This window comes from Choloepus didactylus, chromosome 5, assembly GCF_015220235.1.
Source record: "Choloepus didactylus isolate mChoDid1 chromosome 5, mChoDid1.pri, whole genome shotgun sequence".
Lineage (NCBI taxonomy): Eukaryota > Metazoa > Chordata > Mammalia > Pilosa > Megalonychidae > Choloepus > Choloepus didactylus.
In genome coordinates this window covers 137,434,485-137,458,152 of record NC_051311.1, presented here as the reverse complement: position 1 = coordinate 137,458,152, position 23,668 = coordinate 137,434,485, and the positions used below count along the sequence as shown (strand labels likewise).

Here is a 23,668-nt window from a genome sequence, read left to right as displayed (position 1 = left end):
TCTTCTGTCTTGATTTTATCCATAGTGTAATGCTGTTTCCACATTTCACCATTAGGGCTTACTTAATGGAAGGTGTATTATTGAGGTTTGAAAGTTTTTAGGGTAATATTCATTGCATTATATCCTTTTGAACTGCCCCTTTGGGAACAAATTCTTCTATATTCTCCAAGCACTCCTCTTGCTTTACTACCTTAACTAAAAGGTGTCTTTTCCTAGATAAAGGACATCGCCTAAAGTATTCTCTATTCCTTCGTCTAACTCTCAGGCTCTTCTAACTCACTAGGCAAAAAAGGGGCAATTGCCATAGCATTTGGACCCTAATGCTACATCTTGACCTTTGTTAGTAAAAGTAACTAATATTTATTGATTATCATGTGCCAGGCACTGTTTAATGCTTTTCATACCTTATCTATCTAAAGTAGTATTTACAGTAACTTTCTGAAATAGGTACTCTTGTTGATAGAGATTATGATTAGAGAAGTTAAGTAACTTGTTAGTTCAAGGGCATACATCTCAGAAGTGATGGAGGCAGAGATTGAATTCTGGATTGCTGGCAGTCCACCATCAGAATCCTACAGACTTCAGAGAAAGCACGGCCTGCCAACACTTCGAGTTTGGACTTCTGGCTTCCAAAACTGTGAGACAATATATTCCCAGTGTTTAAGCCAACTTGTTTGTGGTACTTTCTTACTGAAGCCCTGGCAAACTAAGATACTATCACTTGCAATTTTTGCCTACTTTAAAAAAAAAATTGGAGGATTCATAGTTTTCTTCTAGATTTTAGAAAGTTCTTTGCAAATAAAGTCACCCTATTTCTATCTTGTGTTGCAGTGTTTTTCATAGTTTGTTATTTGTGTTTCGTCATCTGTGTGGGATATTTTTTCCATGTAGATGTGCTAAGTTCCCCCACACCTTGTTTTATTATGAAAAATTTCAAACAGAAAGTATTCAAAGAGTAATACCATGAACATCCAGGTACTCTTGGAGTCAATGGTTGCTAACATTTTGCCATATTTGCTTGCTTTCTTTATGTATATATCTTCCCCCGAATCATTTGAAAGTAGATTACAGATATGATACTTTCAACCCTAAATACTTCAGCATGACTCTCTTAAGAATAAGGGCATTCTTCTATATAACCAAACCACCATTATCCCACCTAAGACAATTAGCAATAATTCCATGATAAGATCTAGTATAAATTCCATGTTCAAATTTTCACAGTTTTATTAAGAATGTCTTTTATAGCTTTTTTGAAAAATAAGGATCCAATCAAAGTTCACACATTTCATTTAGTTGATGTGCCAGTTTGAATGTATTGTGTCCCCCAAACGCCATTATCTTTGATGCAATCTTGTGGGGCCGACATAATAGTGAGGATTAAGTTGGAACGTTTGGATTAGGTTGTTTGCATGGAGATGCGCCCCACCCAACTGTAGATGATAACTGATGGGATATTTCCATGGAGGTGTGGCCCCACCCATTCAGGGTGGGCCTTGGTCAGTGGAGCCATATAAATGAGCTGACTCAAAGAGAAGGAACTCAGTGCAGCTGTGAGTGACGTTTTGAAGAGGAGCAAGCTTGCTAGACAGGAACATCCTGGGAGAAAGCCATTTTGAAACTAGAACTTTGGAGCGGGCGCCAGGCATGTGCCTTCCCAGCTAACAGGTTTTCCGGACACCATTGGCCATCCTCCAGTGAAGGTACCCGATTACTGATGTGTTACCTTGGACACTTTATGGCTTTAAGACTGTAACTGTGTATCCAAATAAACCCCCTTTTTATAAAAGCCAATCCATTTCTGGTGTTTTGCATCCTGGCAGCATTAGCAAACTGGAACAGTTGATATGTTGCTTTGGTGTCTTTTAATTGAGACTTGTTTTCCCTCTTGTTCACTTGTTTCTATCATCATGATGTTGACTTTTTAAAAATAGCTTTATTGAAATATAGTTGATATACAACAACTGCACATAAAAGTGTACCATTTGATAAATTTTAACATAATGTATATACCTATGAAACCACCACAATCAAGGTAGTGAACATATCCATCATCTTCCCAAATTTCTTCATGCCCTATTGCATATACAAATACTTATACTTGTATATTTCCGCTAGATATAGATTTCTAGTTTGACAGTTGGTTTTCTTTAAGTACTTCAGAAATGTTGACCACTGTCTTCTCAATTCTGGTGTTTCCAATGAGAAATCTGCTTTCATCCTTATCTTTGTTCCTCTATACATAATATTTTTTTTTTCTTTGACTGCTTTTAAGCATTTTGATTATGATGTATCTTGGTATAGTTTTTTTTTTTTTTTTTCATTGTTTCTTGTATTGGTGTTCATTGAGCTTCTTGGGTATGTGGAGCTTATAAACTCCACAAATTTAATTTCATTAAATTTGGAAAAATTTTGGCCATTATTTCTTCACATATTTTTTCTGTCTGAACTTCTCTCTCTTCTCATTTTAGGACTCCAGTTAGGTTGATTGAAGTTATCCCACAGTTCACTAATGCTGTTTTCATTTTTTAAATTAATTTTTCTCTGTGTGTTTGGTATTGGATAGCTTCTGTTGCTATGTCTTCAAGGTCACTAATTTTTTCTGTTGTAGTATCTGTGAGGACCTGGGGGGTCCTACCCCTCCTCCATTACTGAGATACATGCAGCCACCTACATGACCAGGCAACAGACCTCTCCTGCCCAAGGGGGGGAAGCAGTAAAACTTCCCTCCTGTAATCACTGTTAGCAACTAATTCTCGAGAAACCTTATCATAATCAAATCTCATGAGATCCTGTTCTAACTAAATCTGGCGAGAAACTCCATTGTTATGAATCCTTATAAGTTTCCCCCTTAGCACTCTTCTCACTCTCTCTGTGAAATAGTGGAATGCTAACGTCACCCTCCCTACCCGCCATCATCGAAAAAAATCATCTGTTTTGTATAAATAGTAAAAATGGGTTTATAAATAAACTGAAAGGTAACTCTGTACCAGCATGTTCTTTAGTCTTAAAGCTAATCTAAGTTAGAACAGTATCTAATGTTAATCTTCCAATGCAATTTTCATCTCACACACTTTATTTTTCATCTGAAGAAATTTGATTTGGGCCTTTTTTGTAACTTCTATAATCTTTACTTTTTGAGCATTTTTGAACTGCAGTTATAATAATTGTTTTAATGTCCTTGTCTCCAAATTCTAACATCAGTGTCAGTGTGGGGTCAATTTCTACTTTTTAGTTTTAAATATAAACATTCCCTCAGGCTTCTTCCTTCAACCTCTTTTTGTATTTTTTAAACAAACACGGACCTCTCCCCTCCCCTCACACCCTCTCCCAGTAAACCCTGTTCTACTTTCTATCTGTGTGAGTTTGCTATTTTTGCTCATTTCTTATAAGTGACATCATAAAACTTTTGTTTTTAGGTGTCTTGCTTATTTCACTGAGCATAATGTCTTCAAAGGTCTTTCATGTGTAGCTTGTCCCATAACTTCATTTTCTCTTATGGCCAAATAATATTCCATTGCGTGTATGTACCACATTTTGTTCATCCATTCATTTGTTGATGGACGCTGGGGTTTTCAGCTTTTGGCTATTGTGAATAATGCTGCTACAAAATATTAGTGTGCAAATATCTTTGTGACCCTGTTTTTACTTTCTTTGGGTATATACTTAGAAGTGGGGTTGCCAGGTCAAATGGTAGTTCTATAACTTTTTGAGGAACTGCCATATTGCTTTCCTCAGTAGCTATACCATTTTACATTCCTACTGCCAGTACTCTGGAGTTGCAATTTCTCTGTATCCACTCTAATACTTGTTATTTTCTGTTTTTGTTTGTTTATTTTTTTAATAGACATCCTTCTTGATTTGAGGTGGTATCTCATAAGGTGGTTTTAATTTGCATTTCCATAGTGGCTAATAATGTTGAACGTCTTTTCATGTGTTTATTGGTCATTTGTATATCATCTTTGAAGAAATGTGTATTCAAATATTTTGCCCATTTTTAAATTGGGTTGTTTGTCATTGTGTTGTTGTATTGTAAAACTTCCTTTATAGTCTGGACATTAAACCCTAATCTGAATATGGTTTCAAACTATTTTCTTCCATACTGTACATTGTCTATTCACTTTCTTGATAATTTCCTTTGATGCACAAAAGTTTTAACTTTTGATAACATCACATTTATCTATTGTTTCTTTTGTTGCTTATGCTTTTGATGCCATATCTAAGGTCATGAACATTTGCCCCTATGTTATCTTCTAAGAGTTACAACAGTTTGGGTCCATATATTTAGGTCTTTGATCCATTTTGAGTTTATTTTTGTATATGGTGTGAGGTAGGGGTCTAACTTCATTCTTTTGCACATGAGTTTCCCGTTTCCTCAAAACCATTTGTTACAGAGCTTATTCTTCCCCACTGCATGTACTTAGCACCCTTGTCAAAAATCAGTTGGCCATAGATGTGTGGGACTATTTCTGGACTTTCAGTTCTGTTCCACTGATCCTTTTTGTCTTTCTTTTGTACCAGTACCACACCATTTTGATTACTGTTGCTCTGTAATGTAATTTGAAATCGGGAAGTGTGAGTCTTCCAACCCTGTTCTTTTTCAAGATTGTTTTGGCTATTTAGGGTTCCTTGAAATTCAATATAAATTTGAGGATCAGTTTTTTATTTCTGGAAAAAGACTGCTGGAATTTTAATAGGGATTGCATAGAATTTGTATATTATTTTGGGTAATATTGACATATTAACAATGTTAACCCTTCCAATCCATGAACATGGGATGGCTTGCCATTTATTTAGGTCTTCTTTAATTTATTCAACAGTATTTTGTAGTTTTCAGTATACAAGTCTTTTGTATACTTAATTAAATTTAATCTTAGATATTTTATTCCTTTCCATGCCATTGTAAATGCAACTCATTTCTTAATTTCCTCTTCAGATTGTTCTTTGCTAGTGTATAGGAGCGCGATTGTTTTTTTGTCTGTTGATCTTGTACCCTGCCACTTTGCTGAATTCGTTTGTTAGTTCTAACAGTTTTCTTGTGAATTCCTTTGGGTTTCTATGTATAAGATCATATCGTCTGCAAATAGAGATAGTTTTACTTCTTATTTTCCAATTTAGATACCCTTTCTTTCTTTCTTTCTTTCCTTTTTTTTTTTTTTTATTTTATCTAACTGCTCAAGCAGGAACTTCTAGTACAATATTGAATAGCACTAGTGACAGCAGTTATCCTTGTCTCATTCCTGATATTAGGGGAAAAGGTTTAAGTCAGTATCCATTGAAAATGATGTTAGCTGTGGGTTTTTTCATAAATGGCCTTTATCATGTTGAGAAAGTTCCCCTCTATTCTTACCTTTCTGAGTATTTTTATCAAAAAAGGTGCTGAATTTTCTTGAATGTCTTTTCTGCATCTATTGAGATAATCGTGTGGGGTTTTTTCTTCATTCTATTTATGTAGTGTATTACATGAATTGATTTTTGTATGTTGAACTACTTTGCATTCCTGGGATGAATACCACTCAGACATGGTGTGTCTTTAATATGCCATTGGGTTTGGTTTGCTAGTATTTTGTTAAGGATTTTGAATCTATGTTCGTAAGGGAAATTGGTCTTTAATTTCTTTTCTTGTGAAGTCTTTACTAGGCTTTAGTATTTAAGTAATGCTGGCCTCTTAGAATGAATTAGGAAGTATTCTCTCCTTTTGAATTCTTTGGAAGAATTCTTTGAGAAGGATTGACATTAATTCTTTAAATATTTTGTAGAATTCGCCAGTGAAACCATATGGTTCTTGGATTTTCTTTGGTGGAATATTTTTGATTATTGATTCACTCTCTGTACTTGTTAGAAGTTTATTGATGTTTTCTATTCCCTATAGAGTCAATTTGGGTAATTAATGTATTTCAAGGAATTTTTTCATTTCTTCTCAATTATCTAGTTTGTTGGCATATTATTCTCTTATAATCTGTTTTATTTCTATAAGGTCAATAGTGATACCACCATTTTTCTTTCTGAATTTAGTTATTTGCATCTTTTCTCTTTTGTTCTTAGTTTATCTAAAGATTTTTCAAATATATTGATTTTTTTTCCCAAAGAACCAACTTATTGTTTTGTTTATTCTCTCAATTGTTTTTCTAGTCTATTTCATTTATCTCTGCAGTAATCTTATTTCCTTCTACTCACTTTGGGTTTATTTTGTTCTTGTTTTTCTATTTCCTCAAGGTGTTTGATTATTAATTTGAGATCTTTTTTAATAAAGGCATTCGTAGCTATAAATTTCCCTCTGAGCACTGCCTTTGCCGCATTCTGTAAGTTTTGGCATGTTGTATCTTTTTTTTCATTTGTCTTTATGTATTTGCTAATTACCCGTGTAATTTCTTCTTTAACTCATTGGTTGTTTAAGAATGTACAGTTTGATTTCCACATACTTGTATATTTTCCAGTTTTTCTTCTGTTACTGATTTCTAGCTTCATTCTTTTGTAGTCAGAGAGGTTACTTTTTATGATTTCAATATTGCAAAATTTATTTAGACTTTTCTTGTGCCATATGTCTATCCTGGAGAATGATCTGTGTGCACTTGAAAAGAATGTGTATTCCGCTATCTTGGGCTTTATGTGTTGGTTAGATCTAGTTGGTGTATAATGTTGTTTAAGTCCTCTTTCTTTATTGAGCTTCTGTTTAGATGGTCTATCCTATATTGAAATATTGTGTATTGAAATCTATTATTGTAGAACTATCTATTTCTCCCTTTAATTTTGTCAGTTTGTCATTGACAAATGACAATTTGCAGTATATTTTGACACACTGCTGTTACGCTCATACATGTTTTTTAAATTCATTTTTATTGAGATATATTCACATACCATGCAGTCATATAAAACAGAACATACATTCAATTGTTTATAGTACCATTATATAGTTGTGCATTCATCACCAAAATTAATTTTTGACATTTTCATTACCACACACACACAAACAGTAAGAATAAAAACCAAAGTGAAAAAGAACAGCCAAAGCAAAAAAGAACACTGGGTGCCTTTTCTTTTTTGGCCCCCATTTTTCTACTCATCCATCCATAAACTAGACAAAGGGGAGTGTGGTCCATATGGCTTTCCCAATCACATTGTCACCCCTCATAAGCTACATTTTTATACAAGTGTCTTCAAGATTCAAGGGTTCGGGGTTATAGTTGGATACTTTCAGGTATTTATTGCTAGCTATTCCAATTCATTAGAACCTAAAAAGGGTTGTCTATATTGTGCGTAAGAGTGCCCACCAGAGTGACCTCTTGGCTCCTTTTGGAATCTCTCTGCCACTGAAGCTTATTTCATTTCCTTTCACATCCCTCTTTTGGTCAAGAAGATGTTCTCCATCCCACGATGCTGGGTCTAGATTCCTCCCTGGGAGTCATATTCCATGTTGCCAGGGAGACTCACTTCCCTGGGTATCAGATCCCACGCAGTGAGGAGGGCAGTGATTTCACCTGCCAAGTTGGCTCAGCTAGAGAGAGAGGGCCACATCTGAGCAACAAAGAGGCATTCGGGAGGAGGCTCTTAGGCACAGTTATAGGCAGGCCTAGCCTCTCCTTTGCAGCAAAAGTCTTGCCAACGGCAAGTCCCATGGTAGAGGGCTCAGCCCATCAAATCACCAGTCCCCTATGTCTGTGAGCACATCAGCAACCATTGAGGTGGGGAAGCCCAACACCCTTGCATTCTCCATCAGCTCCTCAAAGGGGCTCTGCATATTTTTTTCATTTTTTTTTTTAATTAACTGTACCAAAAAAAATAAAAAAGATAAACAGTAAAAAAACATTTCAAACAAACCATAACAAGGGAGTAAGAAAAGACAACTAACCTAAAATAACTACTTTCCTTCCAACATGTTCCAACTGTACCCCAAGAAAATAACCTAATATATCTACATTTCTGTGAACTTGTTCCTACCGTACCCATCAGAAATTAACAAACCATAGTCATTCCTGGGCCTTCCCAGAACGTTAAATTTACCCACGATAGCTTATCTGTTCTTGTTGGGTTATCGTTCGCCCTTCATTAATTGCTCCCTATCGCTAGTTCCCCTTCATTCTACATTATAAATCATTTATTTTAGGAGTGTGTTGTTTAACCTCCAGGTGTCTGTGAATTTTCTAAGTCTCTGATGGTTATTGCCTTCTAATTGTATTCCGTTGTGGTCAGAGAATGTGCTTTGAATAATTTCAATTTTTTTTTTATTTATTTATTGAGGCTTGTTTTATGTCCCTGCTTATGGTCTATTCTGGAGAAACTTCCGTGATCATTGGAGAAGAATGTGTATCCTGGTAATTTGGGATGTAATGTTCTATATATGTCTGTTAAATCAAATTCATTTATCAGATTGTTTAGGTTTTCAATTTCCTTATTGGTCTTCTGTCTGGTTGATCTATCTATAGGAGAGAGTGATGTGTTGAAGTCTCCCACAATTACTGTGGAAACATCCATTGCTTCCTTTAGTTTTGCCAGTGTTTGTCTCATGTATTTTGTGGCACCGTGATTGGGTGCATAAACATTTATGATTGTTATTTCCTCTTGTTGAATTGCCCTTTTTATTAGTATGTAGTGGCCTTCTTTGTCTCTCATAACATCCTTGCATTTAAAGTCTATTTTAACTGAGATTAATAGTGCTACTCCTGCTTTGTTTTGGCTGTAGCTTGCATGAAATATTTTTTCCGTCCTTTCACTTTCAATTTCTTTGTGTCCCCATGTCTAAGGTGAGTCTCTTGAATGCAGCATATTGATGGTTCATATTTTTTGATTCATTCTGCCAATCCATATCTTTTAATTGGGGAGTTTATTCCATTTACATTCAAAGCTGTTACTGTGAAGGCATTTCTTGAATCAGCCACACTATCCTTTGGTTTATGTTTGTCAGGTATATCTTTTCCTTCTCTCTCGTATTGTCCTTTAATGAACCAATATTGAATCTCTTTAGTACTGAACTTTTCTCTATATTTCTCTCTCCTTCCTTTGTTTCTCTGTTGGTAGGGCTCCCTTTAGTATCTGAAGTAGGGCAGGTCTTTTATTAGCAAAGTCGCTCAGCATTTGTTTGTCTGTGAAAAATTTAAGCTCTCCCTCAAATTTGAAGGAGAGCTTTGCTGGATAAAATATTCTTGGTTGGAAATTTTTCTCACTCAGAATTTTAAATATGTCATGCCACTGCCTTCTCACCTCCATGGTGGCCACTGAGTAGTCACCACTTAGTCTTATGTTGTTTCCTTTGTATGTGGTGAATTGCTTTTCTCTTGCTGCTTTCAGAACTTGCTCCTCCTCTTCAATATTTGACAGTCTGATCAGAATATGTCTTGGAGTGGGTTTATTTGGATTTATTCTATTTGGAGATCGCTGGGCATTTATGCTTTGTGTATTTATGTCGTGTAGAAGGTTTGGGAAGTTTTGCCCAACAATTTCTTTGAATACTCTTTCTAGACCTTTACCCTTCTCTTTCCTTTCTGAGACACCAATGAGGCTTATATTTGGACATTTTATTTTATGTTTCATATCCCTGAGGTCCATTTCAATTTTTTTGATTTTTTCCCCCATTCTCTCTTTTGTTCTTTCATTTTCCATTCTGTGGTACTTCAAGGTCGCTGATTCGTTGTTCAGCTTCCTCTAGTCTTGTACTATGAGTATCCAGAATCTTTTTAATTTGGTCAACAGCTTCTTTTATTTCCATAAGATCATCCTTTTTTTATTTACTCCGCCATTTCTTCTTTATGCTCTTCTAGGGTCTTCTTCATGTCCTTTATATCCTGTGCCATGCTCTTCTTCGTGTCCTTTATATCCTGTGCAATGCTCTCATTTGAATTTGTCTTTAGTTCTTTGATTAATTGCTCCAAGTACTGTGTCTCCTCTGATATTTTGATTTGGGTGTTTGGGTTTGGGTTATCCATGTCATCTGGTTTTTTCATATGCTTTAAAATTTTCTGTTGTTTTTGGCCTCTTGGCATTTGCTTTACTTGATGGGGTTCTTTTAGGATATGTAGGATTATTCAGAGACTAATCTGTGATTTGTCAGATCTACAGCTTGGTGGCATACACTTTCTCTAACTAACCAGCAGATGGCATCCACGAGTCACCTATTCCCCTCAAGTCAGTTCTCCCCAACTTTGTGGTGTGTGGGGGTCTGATTCTTGTGGGGTCCAACCAGTGCACCAAGTTTGGGTGTGTTGTTGGTGCTATCCGCCGTGAATGTGGAGCATGTGTCTGAGCGCTTAGGGAGGGAGGGCAGCTTTAATAATCAAACCTCCCAGGTGTTCCTGGAGATTTAAGGCTGTTGCAAGAGTCTAAACCTTCATTTCAGTCTCGCCACAGATTGTCTCTGCTGCTGATCCACAAGTCCTTGGTATTGGCGTATGGTCCCTGGGATTTCCAAGTGGGTCCCTCTTCCAAGCCGTGCCCTTTTAGGGCCTCTGCTGAGGGAAGGCTGTGCTATGTCACAAGTGTGCACCGTCCCTCAAGGGAAGTTCTGGGCCGCCGGGCTGTGTAGGTGCGTTCCCAGCCTGCTGTAAGGATGGCTGTATGGGGCATGTTAATTTCCCTTTTTTTCACACAGCTCTGCCTTCCCAGCTTCAGGACAATTAGCTGTGGGTGCACGAAAGGCTATCGTCCATGCCTGATATTATGGCATGTGTGCATGTTGTTGGAAGCACTTCCTGTCACACTGGGTTTTTTGGCACGGCTCTGGGCTGTGGCTCTGTTGGCAGGCAGGAGCATTCCCAGCCTGCAGGAAAGATGGCTGCAAGGGGCGTGTGTTTTTTCCCCTTTCGGCTAACCTCTGCTTCCTTGCTCCGAGACAATTAGCGGGTGTGTGAAAGGCTATCTTCCATGCCAGATATTGAGGCTTTTGCACAGCCCGTTCCTGCCGCGCTTCACTGTGTGGTTCTCTCTGCCATATCTGCAGCCACTTCTGGGTTTTTTTAAAAAGGACTAGTCTGCCTCCAAATGCCAGCCTTCAGTTTCCCCACACCACAGCATGGCTGCTGGATATTCAGCAGCTTACTCACTCGTTTCAGAACGCAGACTCCCGGTTTCACCAAGTGCATGGTCCCTGTGGATTTAGCAGACCTTGTCCAGCTGGTGCATCGCTGGAACTGGTGTTGTGGGTCACTTTCTGGCTTTTATCTAGTATTTTCACGGAGGTGTTTTTTTGCCCTGTCTCTCCTAGCGACCATCTTAGGTTCTCCCCATGTATGTTTATAATTGTTAAATCTTCCTGTTGAACTGACCCTTTTATTGATATATAATGTCCTTCTTTGCCTTTTATAACAGATTTTGACATAAAGACTATTCGGTCTGATATTAATACAGTTACCTCTGCTCTCTTTTCATTACTATTTGCATAAAGTATTTTTCCCATCCTTTTACTTTCTACCTGTTTGAATCTATGGATCTAAAGTGGGTCTCAAAAACAGCATATAGTTGGGTCGTGTGTCTTTATCCATCTGCCAGTCTCTCTACCTTTTAACTGGAGAGGTTTAATCCATTTACATGTAAGGAAATTACTGATAAGGCGATATTTATTTCTGCCAATTTGCTAATTGGTTTTTTTGTTTTATGTCAGTCTCATACCTTTTTTTGTCCTTTCTTTCCTCCTTTACTACCTTCCTTTTTGTTTAGATGATCTTTTATAATAAGCCACTTTGAATCCCTTATTTTGTCCTTTTGTATAGATTTTGTTTTTTAGATATTTTCTTCCTGGTTACTTTGGGGATTACGTTTCACATACTAGATTTTTTCCAAGTTAGTATGTGCTGATTCCAACTTGACTTAAGTACTCTACATGTATACAGTACCCATATCCTTCCATATCTCCCTTTTATGTTGTTCTTGTCACAAATCACATCTTTATGCATTGTGAACCCAGTAGCAAAGATTTACACCTGTTTTTTATGCATTTGAATTTTAAGTCTGGTAGGAGGTAAAAGCATTGCATTGAAAAATGAAATAAAACTGGCTTTTATATTTGCCTATGTTCTTACTTCCACTGGAAATCTTTATTTTTTTGTCCAGCATTGTGATACTGTCTAGTATCCTTTCCTTTCAACACAGAGGACTCACTTTAGCATTTCCTGTGAGGCATGTCTAGTGGTGATGAACTCCCTCATTTTGTTTACCTGGAAATGTCTTAATTTCACCCTCATTTTTGAAGGACAGTTTTGCTGGATACATTATTCTTGGGTTTGGGGGAGGTAGTATTTTAAATATGTCCTCCTGGCATCTCCTTGCCTCCATTGTTTTTATTGAGAAATCAGATGTTACTCTTATTAAGGATCCCTTGTATGTGACATGTCTCCGCTCTTGCTGTTTTTAAGATTCTTTGTCCTTGTCATTGAACAATTTGATCATAATGTGTCTCAGTGTAGATCTGTTTGGATTCATCCTACTTAGGATTCATTGAGCCTTGTGGATTTGCATATTCATGTCTTTCATCAGATTTGGGAAGTTTTCTTCAAATACTTTTTGTCTCTCTTCTCCTTTTGGGACTCTTGTGATGTGTATATTGGCATGCTTGATGGTGTCCAACAGGTTCCTCGGTCTCTGTTCTGTTTTTTTTTTTTTTGGTTTTTTTTTTTCCATTCTATTTTCTTCTCCTCAACCTGAACAATTTCAACTTTTTGTCTTCGAGTTTGTTGATCCTTTCTTCTGTTTCCTGCAATCTGTTCTTAAACTCCTGTGTTTACTTTTTCATTTCAGTTATTGTACTTTGGAGTTCCAGAATGCCCATTTGGTGCATCTCTATAATTTCTATTTCATTACTGAAAATCTTGTTTTGTTCATAAACTGTTTTCCTGATTCCTTTAGTTCTTTGTCCATGTTTTCCTTTAGTTCATTGATCTTTTTTATGAGAGTTGTTCTAAGATCTTTGATTAGTAATTCCAGAGACTCTGCTTCCCCGGCATATTTTCTGTCAAATTATTTTTTTTTCCTGAGAATGGGCCATACTTCCCTATTTCCTTGTATGTTTTGTGATTTTTGTTGTTGTTGTTGAGAACTGGATGTTCTGAGTATTATGTTGTGGTCACTCTGGAAATCTTGTTCTTTAACTCTTCAGTTTGCCAGACTAAGAAGAAGAAGAAGGACAATACAAGGAAGGAAAGAAAAGGAAGAGGAGAAAAAAATTTACAGACAAGATACCCATAAAAAAATATGGAAAAAGAAAAGAAGGAAAAAAGAAAAAAAAGAAATGTACTGCCTCTCCAAGTCTCTTATTATGTGATGGTGGGAAGCCAGAAGCTGCTGCTTTTGAGGCAAAAACCTAGGCCAGTGTCCCTGCTCATGCCTCAAGGATCCACCTGACGCAAAGGTACAATACAGAAAGAAAAAAAACAGCCAACCAACCGTAAAATAAAGAAAAAGAAATAGCAGTGTACTGGCTCTTTATATCCCTGTAGATGCTGATGTAAGGCCAGAAAATGCTGCCTCTGTTAGAAACAGAGGCTAGCTTCTGTACTAGGCCCTCAGGGCCCCATTAGAGTGAACAACACAAGAAAATGAAAGAAGAAGCCCCAACCAATGAAAAAGTGCACTGGATCTTTAAGTCTGGTAGGTGCTGGTGTGAGACCTGAAGCTTGTGCTGCAGAGTGAGCAGAAAACGAGGACAAACAGCCAAGGAAGGTGGACTGACTCTTTCCATCCAGGTGTATTGATGCTGGTGGGAGGCTGGAAGTGCTGCTTCCCAGAGTGCTGAAACTGAGGCCAGCTTCCACTCTCGTCCCTCAGACATCCTCCAGACTGACCTCAACCCTCCATCCTGACTTCTAGAGGAGGAGGTTTCCTCTTCCAGCTGTGGCCAGAATCTGGGTTGTGTTGCTGTAGCTGCAGCCATTTTCACAGCTGCTGCTGCCACTGCTGCAGGGCTGAGTAGTAGTGGCTGGTCGCTGTTTCATGCTTTTCACTTATAAAATCTGAACTCTGAGCAGTCTCTCACTTCTTCATTTAGTTCTAAATGCCTATTCTGGTTTCAAAGTTACCAATTACTTAATTCCAGTCTCTTTTTCCAGCTCTTTCATTTTTCTAGTGGAGGGAGTGATTTGTAAAACTTCCTACTCCACTATTTTGCTCTTCAACCTTTTTAACTACTCTCATTTGATGATTTTATTAACTGCCACAATTTCATCTCTCACTTTGAAACAAATAATTACAAAATATATCTCTTTTTTCCTCAATTTACCCCTAATCATAATATTTCTAACAGTTTCTTGGATTTCTTGCAGCTCATTGATAACTTACAGTTACCCCATTTAAAACTGAACCAGTTTTCCTTCTTGATTTCTCTATTTAGGTAATTGGTACCACCATTCGCTTGCTGTTATCTTTGGCCTTTGCCTTCTTTTAGCTTATAATCCAAAATCTATTGTTACATTTTTGTTCCTCAAACTTTTTATTTTGAGATAACTTCACACTTTCAGGACAGTTGGAGAAATACCACCATACCTCATTTTATTGCACTTCACAGATACTGCGTTTTTTTACAAATTGAAGGTTTGTGGCAATGCTGCATTGACAAGTCCAGCAGTGCCCTCTTTTCCAACTACATGTGCTCACTTTTTGTCTTTGTGTCACATTTTGATAATTCTTGCAATACTTCAAACTTTTTCATTATTATTATATTTGTTATGGTGATCTGTGATCTTTTGATGTTGCTACTGTGGTTGTTTTGGGGAGCCATGAACCACACCCATAAAAGATGGTGAACTTTTATTGATCACTATTTTGTGTGTTCTGACTGCTCCACCAGTGGCCCTCTCCCTTTCCTTGGGCCTCCCTAATCTCTGAGATAAAACAATATTGAAATTAGACCAATTAATAACCCTACAATGCCTCTAAGTGTTCAAGTGAAAGGAAGAATTTCATAAGGCTATAGCTGCCATAGATAGTGCTTCCTCTTACGAATCTGGGCAAAGTCAACTGAAAACCTTCCTGAAAGGATTCGCCATTCTAGATGCCATTAAGAACATTTATGATTTGTGGGAGGAGGTCACAATAACATTAACGGGAGTTTGAAAGAAGTTGATTCTAGCCCTCATGGATGCCCTTGAGGAGTTCAATAATTTACTGGAAGAAGTAACTGCAGATATGGTGGAAATGGTAAAGAACTAGAATTAGAAGTGGGGCCCGAAGATGTGCCTGAATTGCTACAATATCATGATAAAACTTGAATGGATGAGGAGTTGTTTTTTATGGATGAACAAAGAAAGTGCTTTTTTGAGATGGAATCTACTCTTGGTGAAGTATTGTTTACATTGTTGAAATGACATCAAAAGATTTAGAATATTATTTAAACTTAATTGGTAAACCAGCAGTTGGGTTTGAGAGGATTGACTTCAAGTTTGAAAGAAGTTCTGTGGGTAAAGTGTTGTCAGTGTCACATCGTACAGAGAAATCTTTCATGAAAGGAAGAGTCAATCGATGTGGGAAACTTCATTGTTGTCTTATTTTTAAAATTTGTCATAGCCACACCAACCTTCAGCAGCCACCAACCTGATCAGTCAGTAGCCATCAACATTGAGGCAAGACCCTCCACCAGCAAAAAGATTATGACTCATTGAAGATTCAGATGATGGTTAGCATTTTTCAGAAATAAAGTATATTTTAATTAAGGTATGTACATTGTTTTTTTAGACATAATGCTATTGCATACTTAATAGATTGCAGTATAGTGTAAATGTAACTTTTATATGCACTAGGAAAGAAAAAAAAATCATGTGAATCATTTTATTGTGATATTTGCTTTATTGTGGTAGTCTGGAACTGAACCCACAATATCTCTGAGGTAAGCCTGTAATATCAAAATCATACAGAGAACTACAACATACCTTCCTCTACCTCCAACAGATGCCCAGAACCATCAATTTTAACATTTTGTCACATTTGCTATATCATTCTATATATCTATCTGTCCATCTCTCTATTTTCTAAAGATTTGAGAGTAATTTGTATACATCATGCTCCTTGAACACATAATACTTCTTTGTATGATTCCTAAGAACAAGGATATTCACTTATGTAACCACCTAAAGTACAGTTATCAAGTTCAACAACTTTTAATACTGTTTAGTGTCTGTGTTCCAATTTTTTCATATATCCCAATAATGTCCTTTTTGGCCTTTGCTACTCCATTATTAGGCCCAGTCCAGAATCATGTTGTTGTCTCTTTAGTTGCTCTTTTTTTAAAAATTGCAAAAACACATATAACTTAAACTTTCTCATCTCAACTACTCCCAAGTATACCTTTCATTAGGATTAATCACTTCACAATTTTGTGCTACCCTCACCATCATCTATTACCAGATCTTTCCCAAAACCCCAAGCTTCAACCCTAAACCCATTATGTATTAATCCACCCTGGCCTCCCCCCACTACCCCTTGTCCTGATAACATATACTCTGCTTTCTGTCTCTTGTGTGTTTGTGTATTCTGGTTATTTCATATAAGTGGAATAATAGGGTCCCTTTGTGTCTGACTTAATTCACTTGACATGGTGTCTTCAGGGTTCATCCGTGTGGTGGTATGTGTCACAACTTCATTCCTTTTTTAAGGCTAAAATTCTGTTTTGTATATATATACCATACTTGGTTTATCCATTCATCTGCTGATGGACATTTGTTTGCCTTCCACCTTTTGGCTATTGTGAATAATGCTGCTCTGAACATCGGTGTACAAACGTCTGTCCTAGTCCCTGCTTTCAATTCTTTGGGATACATACCTAGAAGAGGGGTTGTCGGGTCATGTGGTAGTTCTGTTTAACTCTTTAAGGAGCTGTCAAGCTGTTTTCCATAGCGGCTAACCAGTTTACATTCCTCCCAACAATATAGGAGCGTTGCTGTTCTTCCTCATTCTCGTCATCACTTATTATTTTGTTTTTTTAATAATAGTCCTTCTAGTGGGTGCGTATCTAATTGTCATTTTGATTTGCATTTCCCCAGTGACTTATGGCGAGCATCTTTTCATGTGCTTATTGGCCATTTGTCTCTCTTCTTTAGAGAAATGTCTATTCAAGTCCTTTGCTCATTTTTTGAATTTGGTTGTCTATATTGCTATGTTCTTTTACTTCTCTCTCTTAATATTTTTCATACCCGTCTTTTCCTGTAGCCACCTCCCTTTATTAACTCTGATCTAGAATATTACTATCGCTTTTATATTGGTCTTCTTGCCTCTAGGCCTTTTCTTCTTGGGTTCATCTATTTCAAGTTCTGATCATGTTACTTCTCTTGCCCAAACCCTTCAATAACTGCCTCTTGCTTACAGATAACAGTCAACTTGTTTAGCATGTTTCCCAACCGTCCACATTATAGGCACACTATTTCTTTAAGTCTTAATTTCTTGCTGTATCTTTGTGCACCCTCCAGGAAGAATGGAGGGCATTGTTTAAAACTGTAGAGCTTAGAGTCAGACTGACTGGATTTGAATTTCGATCTTAAAACTAGTAAAGTCTTAGGCATTTACTTAAACTTGCTAAGTCTCAGGTTTCTCAGCTGAAAAATGGGTTTCATAATAGGATATGATGACAGTGCTACTCATAAAGTGCTTAGTACAGTGTCTGATATGTAGTAAAACTGCAATAAATATTAACTATTATTATTACTGTTTTCTTCTTGGTTTTTTACTTCTTTGCATATGCTCATGTTATGGAGTGCCTTTCCACCCTGCTCTCCTTTCATTTGAAATCTTCCCCATCCTAGAAGCCTGAGTTAATGCTTCCCTCCTTCAACTACTGAAACCAATGAATTATCTTTCTATTGTGTTGGCATTTTGTTTTTGTGCTTCTGTGATGGCATTTGTCCTTAGCTGTCTTGTATTGATGTTTGTATACATAGTTTATTTCCTCTTGGATTTTTAAGTTGATTGAAGATGAGGTCTATATCTCATTTGTGTCCTCCATGATATTAGTTAGTGCCTATAATAGTTGCTTAGTATTTGTTGAATGTGTGAATGGATTTTGTTCTACCTTGCCCTGCTTATTAAGTATTTGACCTAGACTGAGTTGCCTTATTAAATTAAGTGCCTTTAAATTATAACCTTACTAGTTTCTAATGTTTTAAATGTTTTTAGGCTGTTAACTTAAACCTTTCCAAGCCTAGCAGAGTAGTCTGTCACACTAGTACTAGTTTTTCTCTCAGGTTACTTTTAAGAGATTATTTAGTAGCATTAATTAGTGGAAGAATTCTCCTACAAAGTATACTTCCCATTCTGTTTAATATCGAAATAAAACTTCAATCAATTATCATTTCTTTGCCATCGAACACCTTGTAGGCAAGAAAATTAGACAAAAAGTTCCTGTTAACCCTTGGTGTTAAACTTAGCACCAGTAAAGTGATGTTGCACATTTAACAGAAGGGTTAGATTTAATCATTAAGTTAAAAGGAATTAAATATATTCTTAACCCAAGAAGACTCTATTTCTTAATCATTAGGGCTTCAAATAATTTGCTTTTAGGAAATCTCATTGAATTCAGATTAAGTTCAAGGAAGGACAGGTATCAGTCAGTTGAGAGGAATTGAAATTTAACAGGGTGACTGTAGTTAGTTGGTGCACTAAACAGTTTTAAAACTGGAGTTTTGAAAGAAAAAGGAAAAATTAAGTGGGGGAAATGATAGCGTGAAAGAGCAAGTGGAATTATTTCTCTTTCTTCTCTCACTAGATTATGAGCTTTTCAAAGGGCAGGGATCTTATCATGGTTTTGCTTCTACCTAATACTTCATGAAGTAAATATTTGTTGAATGGAGTTCTAAATCCAGAAACTGAGAAATAGCATCTGTGCCGGTTTGAGTGTATTGTGTCCCCCAAATGCCATTATCTTTGTGGTCTTGTGTGGGGCAGACGTTTTTGGTGCTGGTTAGATTTGCTTGGAATGTGCCCCACTCAGCTGTGGGTAATGATCATTTTGATGAGATGTTCCCATGGAGGCATGGCCCCACCCATTCGGGGTGGGCCTTGATCGGTGGAGCTACATAAATGAGCTGACTCAGGGGGAGGAAACGAGTGCAGCTGGGAGTGATGTTTTGAAGAGGAGCAAGCTTGCTAGAGAGGAACGTCCTGGGAGAAAGCCGTTTTGAGGCCGGAGCTTTGGAGCAGATGCCAGTTGCCCTCCTAGCTAGCAGAGGTTTTCCGGACGCCATTGGCCATCCTCCGGTGAAGGTACCCGATTGCTGAGGTGTTACCTTGGACGCTTTGTGGCCTTAAGACTGTAACTGTGTAGTGAAATAAACCCCTGTTTTATAAAAGCCTATCCATCTCTGGTGTTTTGCATTCTCCAGCATTAGCAAACTAGAACAGCATCTAATACTATTCCCATGGTATTGCAACCCTCCCCACTCTTGCAGAAAGCATTACTTTAAATGGTGTAATTTCAAAAAATCTTTTATTAGGGCAAGAGAAAAATAAAGCAAAATCTGCAAAGACCTATTTTTAAATGGGTTCATATGGATGAAGTAAAAAAGTAAAATACAAAATGAATATAGAATGCTAGTTGGATTTTTAAAAAATCTCTGCATTGTTAAAAGTCCAGGAAGATAAGGCAGCAGGACCAGAATGGCAATGTTCCAAATTCCCTTCTACTTGCTGTCGTTTTCCCATCTGACTACAACGATCAGGTCATTCCTGGGGCTCCTTATAGGTCACCCAGGTGACAACCTGGCTAAGCTGAATGCGGGTGGCTCCGCTGTGCTTGTCACCCCCATGTTTCTACAGAGACACCCACCTAGTGCCTGCCCAGTTTGGCCAAGTGGGGAATACATGCCCCACCCTCGTGGGCACCCACCAGAGTGGAAAAGGGAAGAGAGTGACCCCCATTCCAACTAATGAAACATAAATTCATACACAAGACACTGCTTCAAGGCTTGAAAACAGGGCAGTGAGGGGCTGGGTGCTGTGTGGGCCAGGGGCCATGGGTTCCGTGGGAGATGTGAGATAGGTGAGGGAGCTGCTGCAGTGGTCAGAGTACTAGGCACTGGGTGGTGAGAGTTTTAAGGAGATGGGACTAGCCGGCTGTGAGTTGGGGTTTGGGTGGAGGTGGTGGGGAGTAGGGAGGTCAAGTGCATACAGCTTTTTAGGAACAATTTTTTTTCTGTAGGTAGAAATTCCTCTTTTCTGGAAGTGTACAAAGTTACTAGCCTAAGGTCCTGATACAATTACCCTTGCCATTTAAAGCCTATGGAAGAGTTCTCTGACTCTCCCCTTCTCCCCAGGACCACATTTATAAACTGGTGACTTTTGGTTGAAATACAGTTCTGCTGGGTTGAACATTTTGTTAAGATTTTTTTTTTATATCATTGGAGGGGATGGTTTACATAAAAGTGGGGGTGGGAGGATAAAATCTTTTCCATTCTTAGACTCGGTCAGAAGATAATAGATTTTATCGAATACTTTCAGTCTTTTATACACATTATTAAAGGAGATAATATTGATGTGAGGAATCCAGAAAACTTAATAGGTAAAATACCTGGCAGCTATTTTGTACATGCTAACATTAGTAAGTTTATTGTTAAAAATGGTAAAGAGATGTTATAGAGATAGGAAACAGGAGACATTGCTTAAAATTTTGAGCAATATTAATAAATAATTAGTAGTTAGTCTGCTTATACATTGTTGATATCTTTAAATGTGAATTAGATCATTAGTTTAAAAGTTTCTTTTACAAAAAAACATTTAATTAATAATTGACCACTATTAGTGAATAAATGTTTAGAATAAAAAATGTTATCTGCCCTGAATGAAAGTAATGTATTGAAATCAGTGTGTTCTAGGTCAATGGCTTCTAAGACTCCAATTGGATTCATTGGACTGGGCAACATGGGGAATCCAATGGCAAAAAATCTCATGAAACATGGCTATCCGCTCATTATTTATGATGTATTCCCTGATGCATGCAAAGAGTTTCAAGAACAAGGTGAACAGGTAAGTCCTTTTCTTTAGATGTGTTTTAGATTTTGATGTTTAAAAATGAATATACATTCAAATAAGTGATACCTTCTTAGAAGTATACTTGATGGAATTATAAGCCTAATTCATTGTTAATTTTATTTCTTTGCCTATATATTTTTAACATTCACCCAACATCCAGGTGTGCAACAAAGGAGTGTTCCCATCAGATATTGAGTTGATCTATTCTTTGGTAGATGACTTTGGAACATTTCCTAGGTTTGGTCAGATAGGCTTGCTTTGGCACTTTATCAGTTTTTCTGAGATAGTAAACTTCACTGATTGTGCTTCTGGGGACCAATAAAGGGGATGTTATCAAATCATGCAAATGTGTGATTTCAAATTGTGATAAGTCTAAAGGAAAAGTAAAGGGTCCCATTGGTTTTTTTATTTTCCCCCAATTTTACTGAGATATAGTCACATTTCATACAGTCATCCAAAGTGTACAATCAGTTGTTCACAGTATCATCAAATAGTTGTGAATTCATCACCATAATCAATTTTTGAACATTTTCATTACTCCAAAAAAAAATATATATATATATGTATAAGAGTAAAAATACAAATAAAAAAGAACACCCCTACCCCCCATTATTCATTAATTTTTGTTCCCATTTTTCTATTCATCTGTCCATACACTGGATAAAGGGAATGTGATCCACAAGGTTTTCACAATCACATAGTCACACCGTGTAAGGAACATAGTTATACAATCATCTTCAAGAATCAACACTACTGAGTTGCAGTTAAACAGTTTCAGGTATTTCCTTCTAGCTATTCTAATACACTAAAAACTAAAAAGGGATATTTATATAACACATAAGAATAACCTCCAGAATGACCTCTCGACTCCATTTGAAATCTCTCAGCTGCTGAAACTTTACTTGTTTTCATTTCTCTTCCCCCTTTTAGTCAAGAAGGCTTTCTCAATCCCATGATGCCAGGTCCATACTCATCTCCAGGAGTCATGTCCCATGTTGCCAGAAAGATTTACACCCCTAGAAGTCATGTCCCATGTAGGGGGGAGGGTAGTGAGTACGCCTGCCAAATTGACTTAGAGAGAGAGGCCATATCTAAGCAACGAAAGAGGCTCTTTCGGGGTGACTCTTAGGCACAGTTATAAGTAGGCTTAGTCTCCCTTTGCAGTAACAGGCTTCATAAGGGCAAACTCCAAGATCAAGGACTCGCATACTAAATGGGTAGTCCCCAATGTTTGTGAGAATATAAGGAATTCTCCAGGTGGATAAATATAGTATTTCCACATTTCCTCCAGTCTCTCAAGGGAGTTTTTCAAATACATTTTTATCCTCTTCCCAGATTACTTTGGAATGTATCATGGCTTCACACTAACCTATACAACCAAACCAGATCTCACTCCTTATTCAAGGTTCCATGTAATTATGGTGTTTGAATAAACTGACCATACAAGTTAAATTATATAGTATGCTACAGAAAATATAGCCATTAGATTTTGTTGTTTTTAAATTCAATTTTATTGAGATATAGTCACATACCATACAGGCATCCAAAGTGTACAATCAGTTGTTCACAGTACCATCAAATAACTGTGCATTCATCACCCCCAATTTATTTTTTGAACATTTTCCTTGTACCAGAAAAAGTAGAAATAAGAATAAAAAATAAAAGTAAAAAAGAACACCCAGATCCAGAGGAGCTAAGATGGTGGCATAGAGAGGAGTGGAAGCTATTTGGTCCCCCTGGAACAACTAATAAACAACAGGAACAACTACTAAATAACCTGGAATAACTGCAGGGAGACAAACATGACTATCCACTCATCATACACCAACCTGAATTGGGAGGAATACCCAAGATTGCAGCATAAAGTCTGTAAGTAAAAACTGCAAACCAAGCCGAGAGCCCCTCCCTCATGGAAGCCTCGTGGTGCTAGAGAGCAGCATTCTCTGAACAAGCGAATATACCTCAGCCAAGCTCCAACTGGGGTTTTATGTTAACCACTCAATACAGACTGCGAATCCCCAACAAGCAGACAGAGGTTTTTGGTGATGACTGACGTTGGAGAATCAGGGAACATATATGTCTTGGGACAGGGAGCCCAAAGGATCAGGTGCTATCTGTCCCTTTCTCTCTCTCTCAACCCGGGCAGCTCAGTGGAGAAAGCCTCAGTGGTTTTCAGCTCGCAGTGGTCTATAGTAGAGAAAACCTCAGCCATTTTAAACTCACAGCACTCTGACCCAGACAAGGGTGGAGATAGCAGTCAGAGAAACAAAAAATCTATTTATATGCAAATAACCTCTCTCTAGGGGGTATATCTTCCCAAGAGGAAAGAGGTGGGGCCCAGCTCTACTACCTGCCTTCCATTCGGAACCAGACCCCAGAGCCTGGGGGAAAACAGCCATGGGCCACACCTCCTTACACTAGTCTGGAGTGACAGACCAACAGGTGCCACCTGCTGGGCAGAAAAGCACGGGGTGTGTCAATCCTCTAAGACACACCATCAGGGAAACCAGATACTGAATATTTCTTCCTTCTGGGACCTGAGCCTGTTCTCATCTGGGAAAACCTGATTGGGTGGCCAGGGAGAACAGATGCCTAGACAACAGAAAACTACAACCTACACTAAGAAAAGGGAAGTTATGGCCCATTCAAAGGAACAAACTTACACTTCAACTGAGATACAGGAATTTAAACAGCTAATGCTAAATCAATTCAAAAAGTTTAGAGAAGATATGGCAAA

General features: G+C 37.5%; 1 protein-coding gene across 4 annotated transcripts in view; it reads left to right on the top strand.

Annotated features, from left to right (window-relative positions):
* The window catches only part of HIBADH (3-hydroxyisobutyrate dehydrogenase), a 169,042-nt gene that overhangs the window by 2,854 nt on the left and 142,520 nt on the right, over positions 1–23,668 (top strand). For 2 of the 4 annotated variants that reach the window (XM_037836958.1, XM_037836955.1), the window contains exon 2: positions 20,765–20,925. In XM_037836958.1, coding sequence (XP_037692886.1) covers positions 20,765–20,925 — 161 coding nt within the window. Of the gene's footprint in view, positions 1–13,199; positions 13,334–15,483; positions 15,631–20,764; positions 20,926–23,668 lie in introns of those variants that run through there. The other 2 variants (XM_037836957.1, XM_037836956.1) reach the window with 2 other exon arrangements.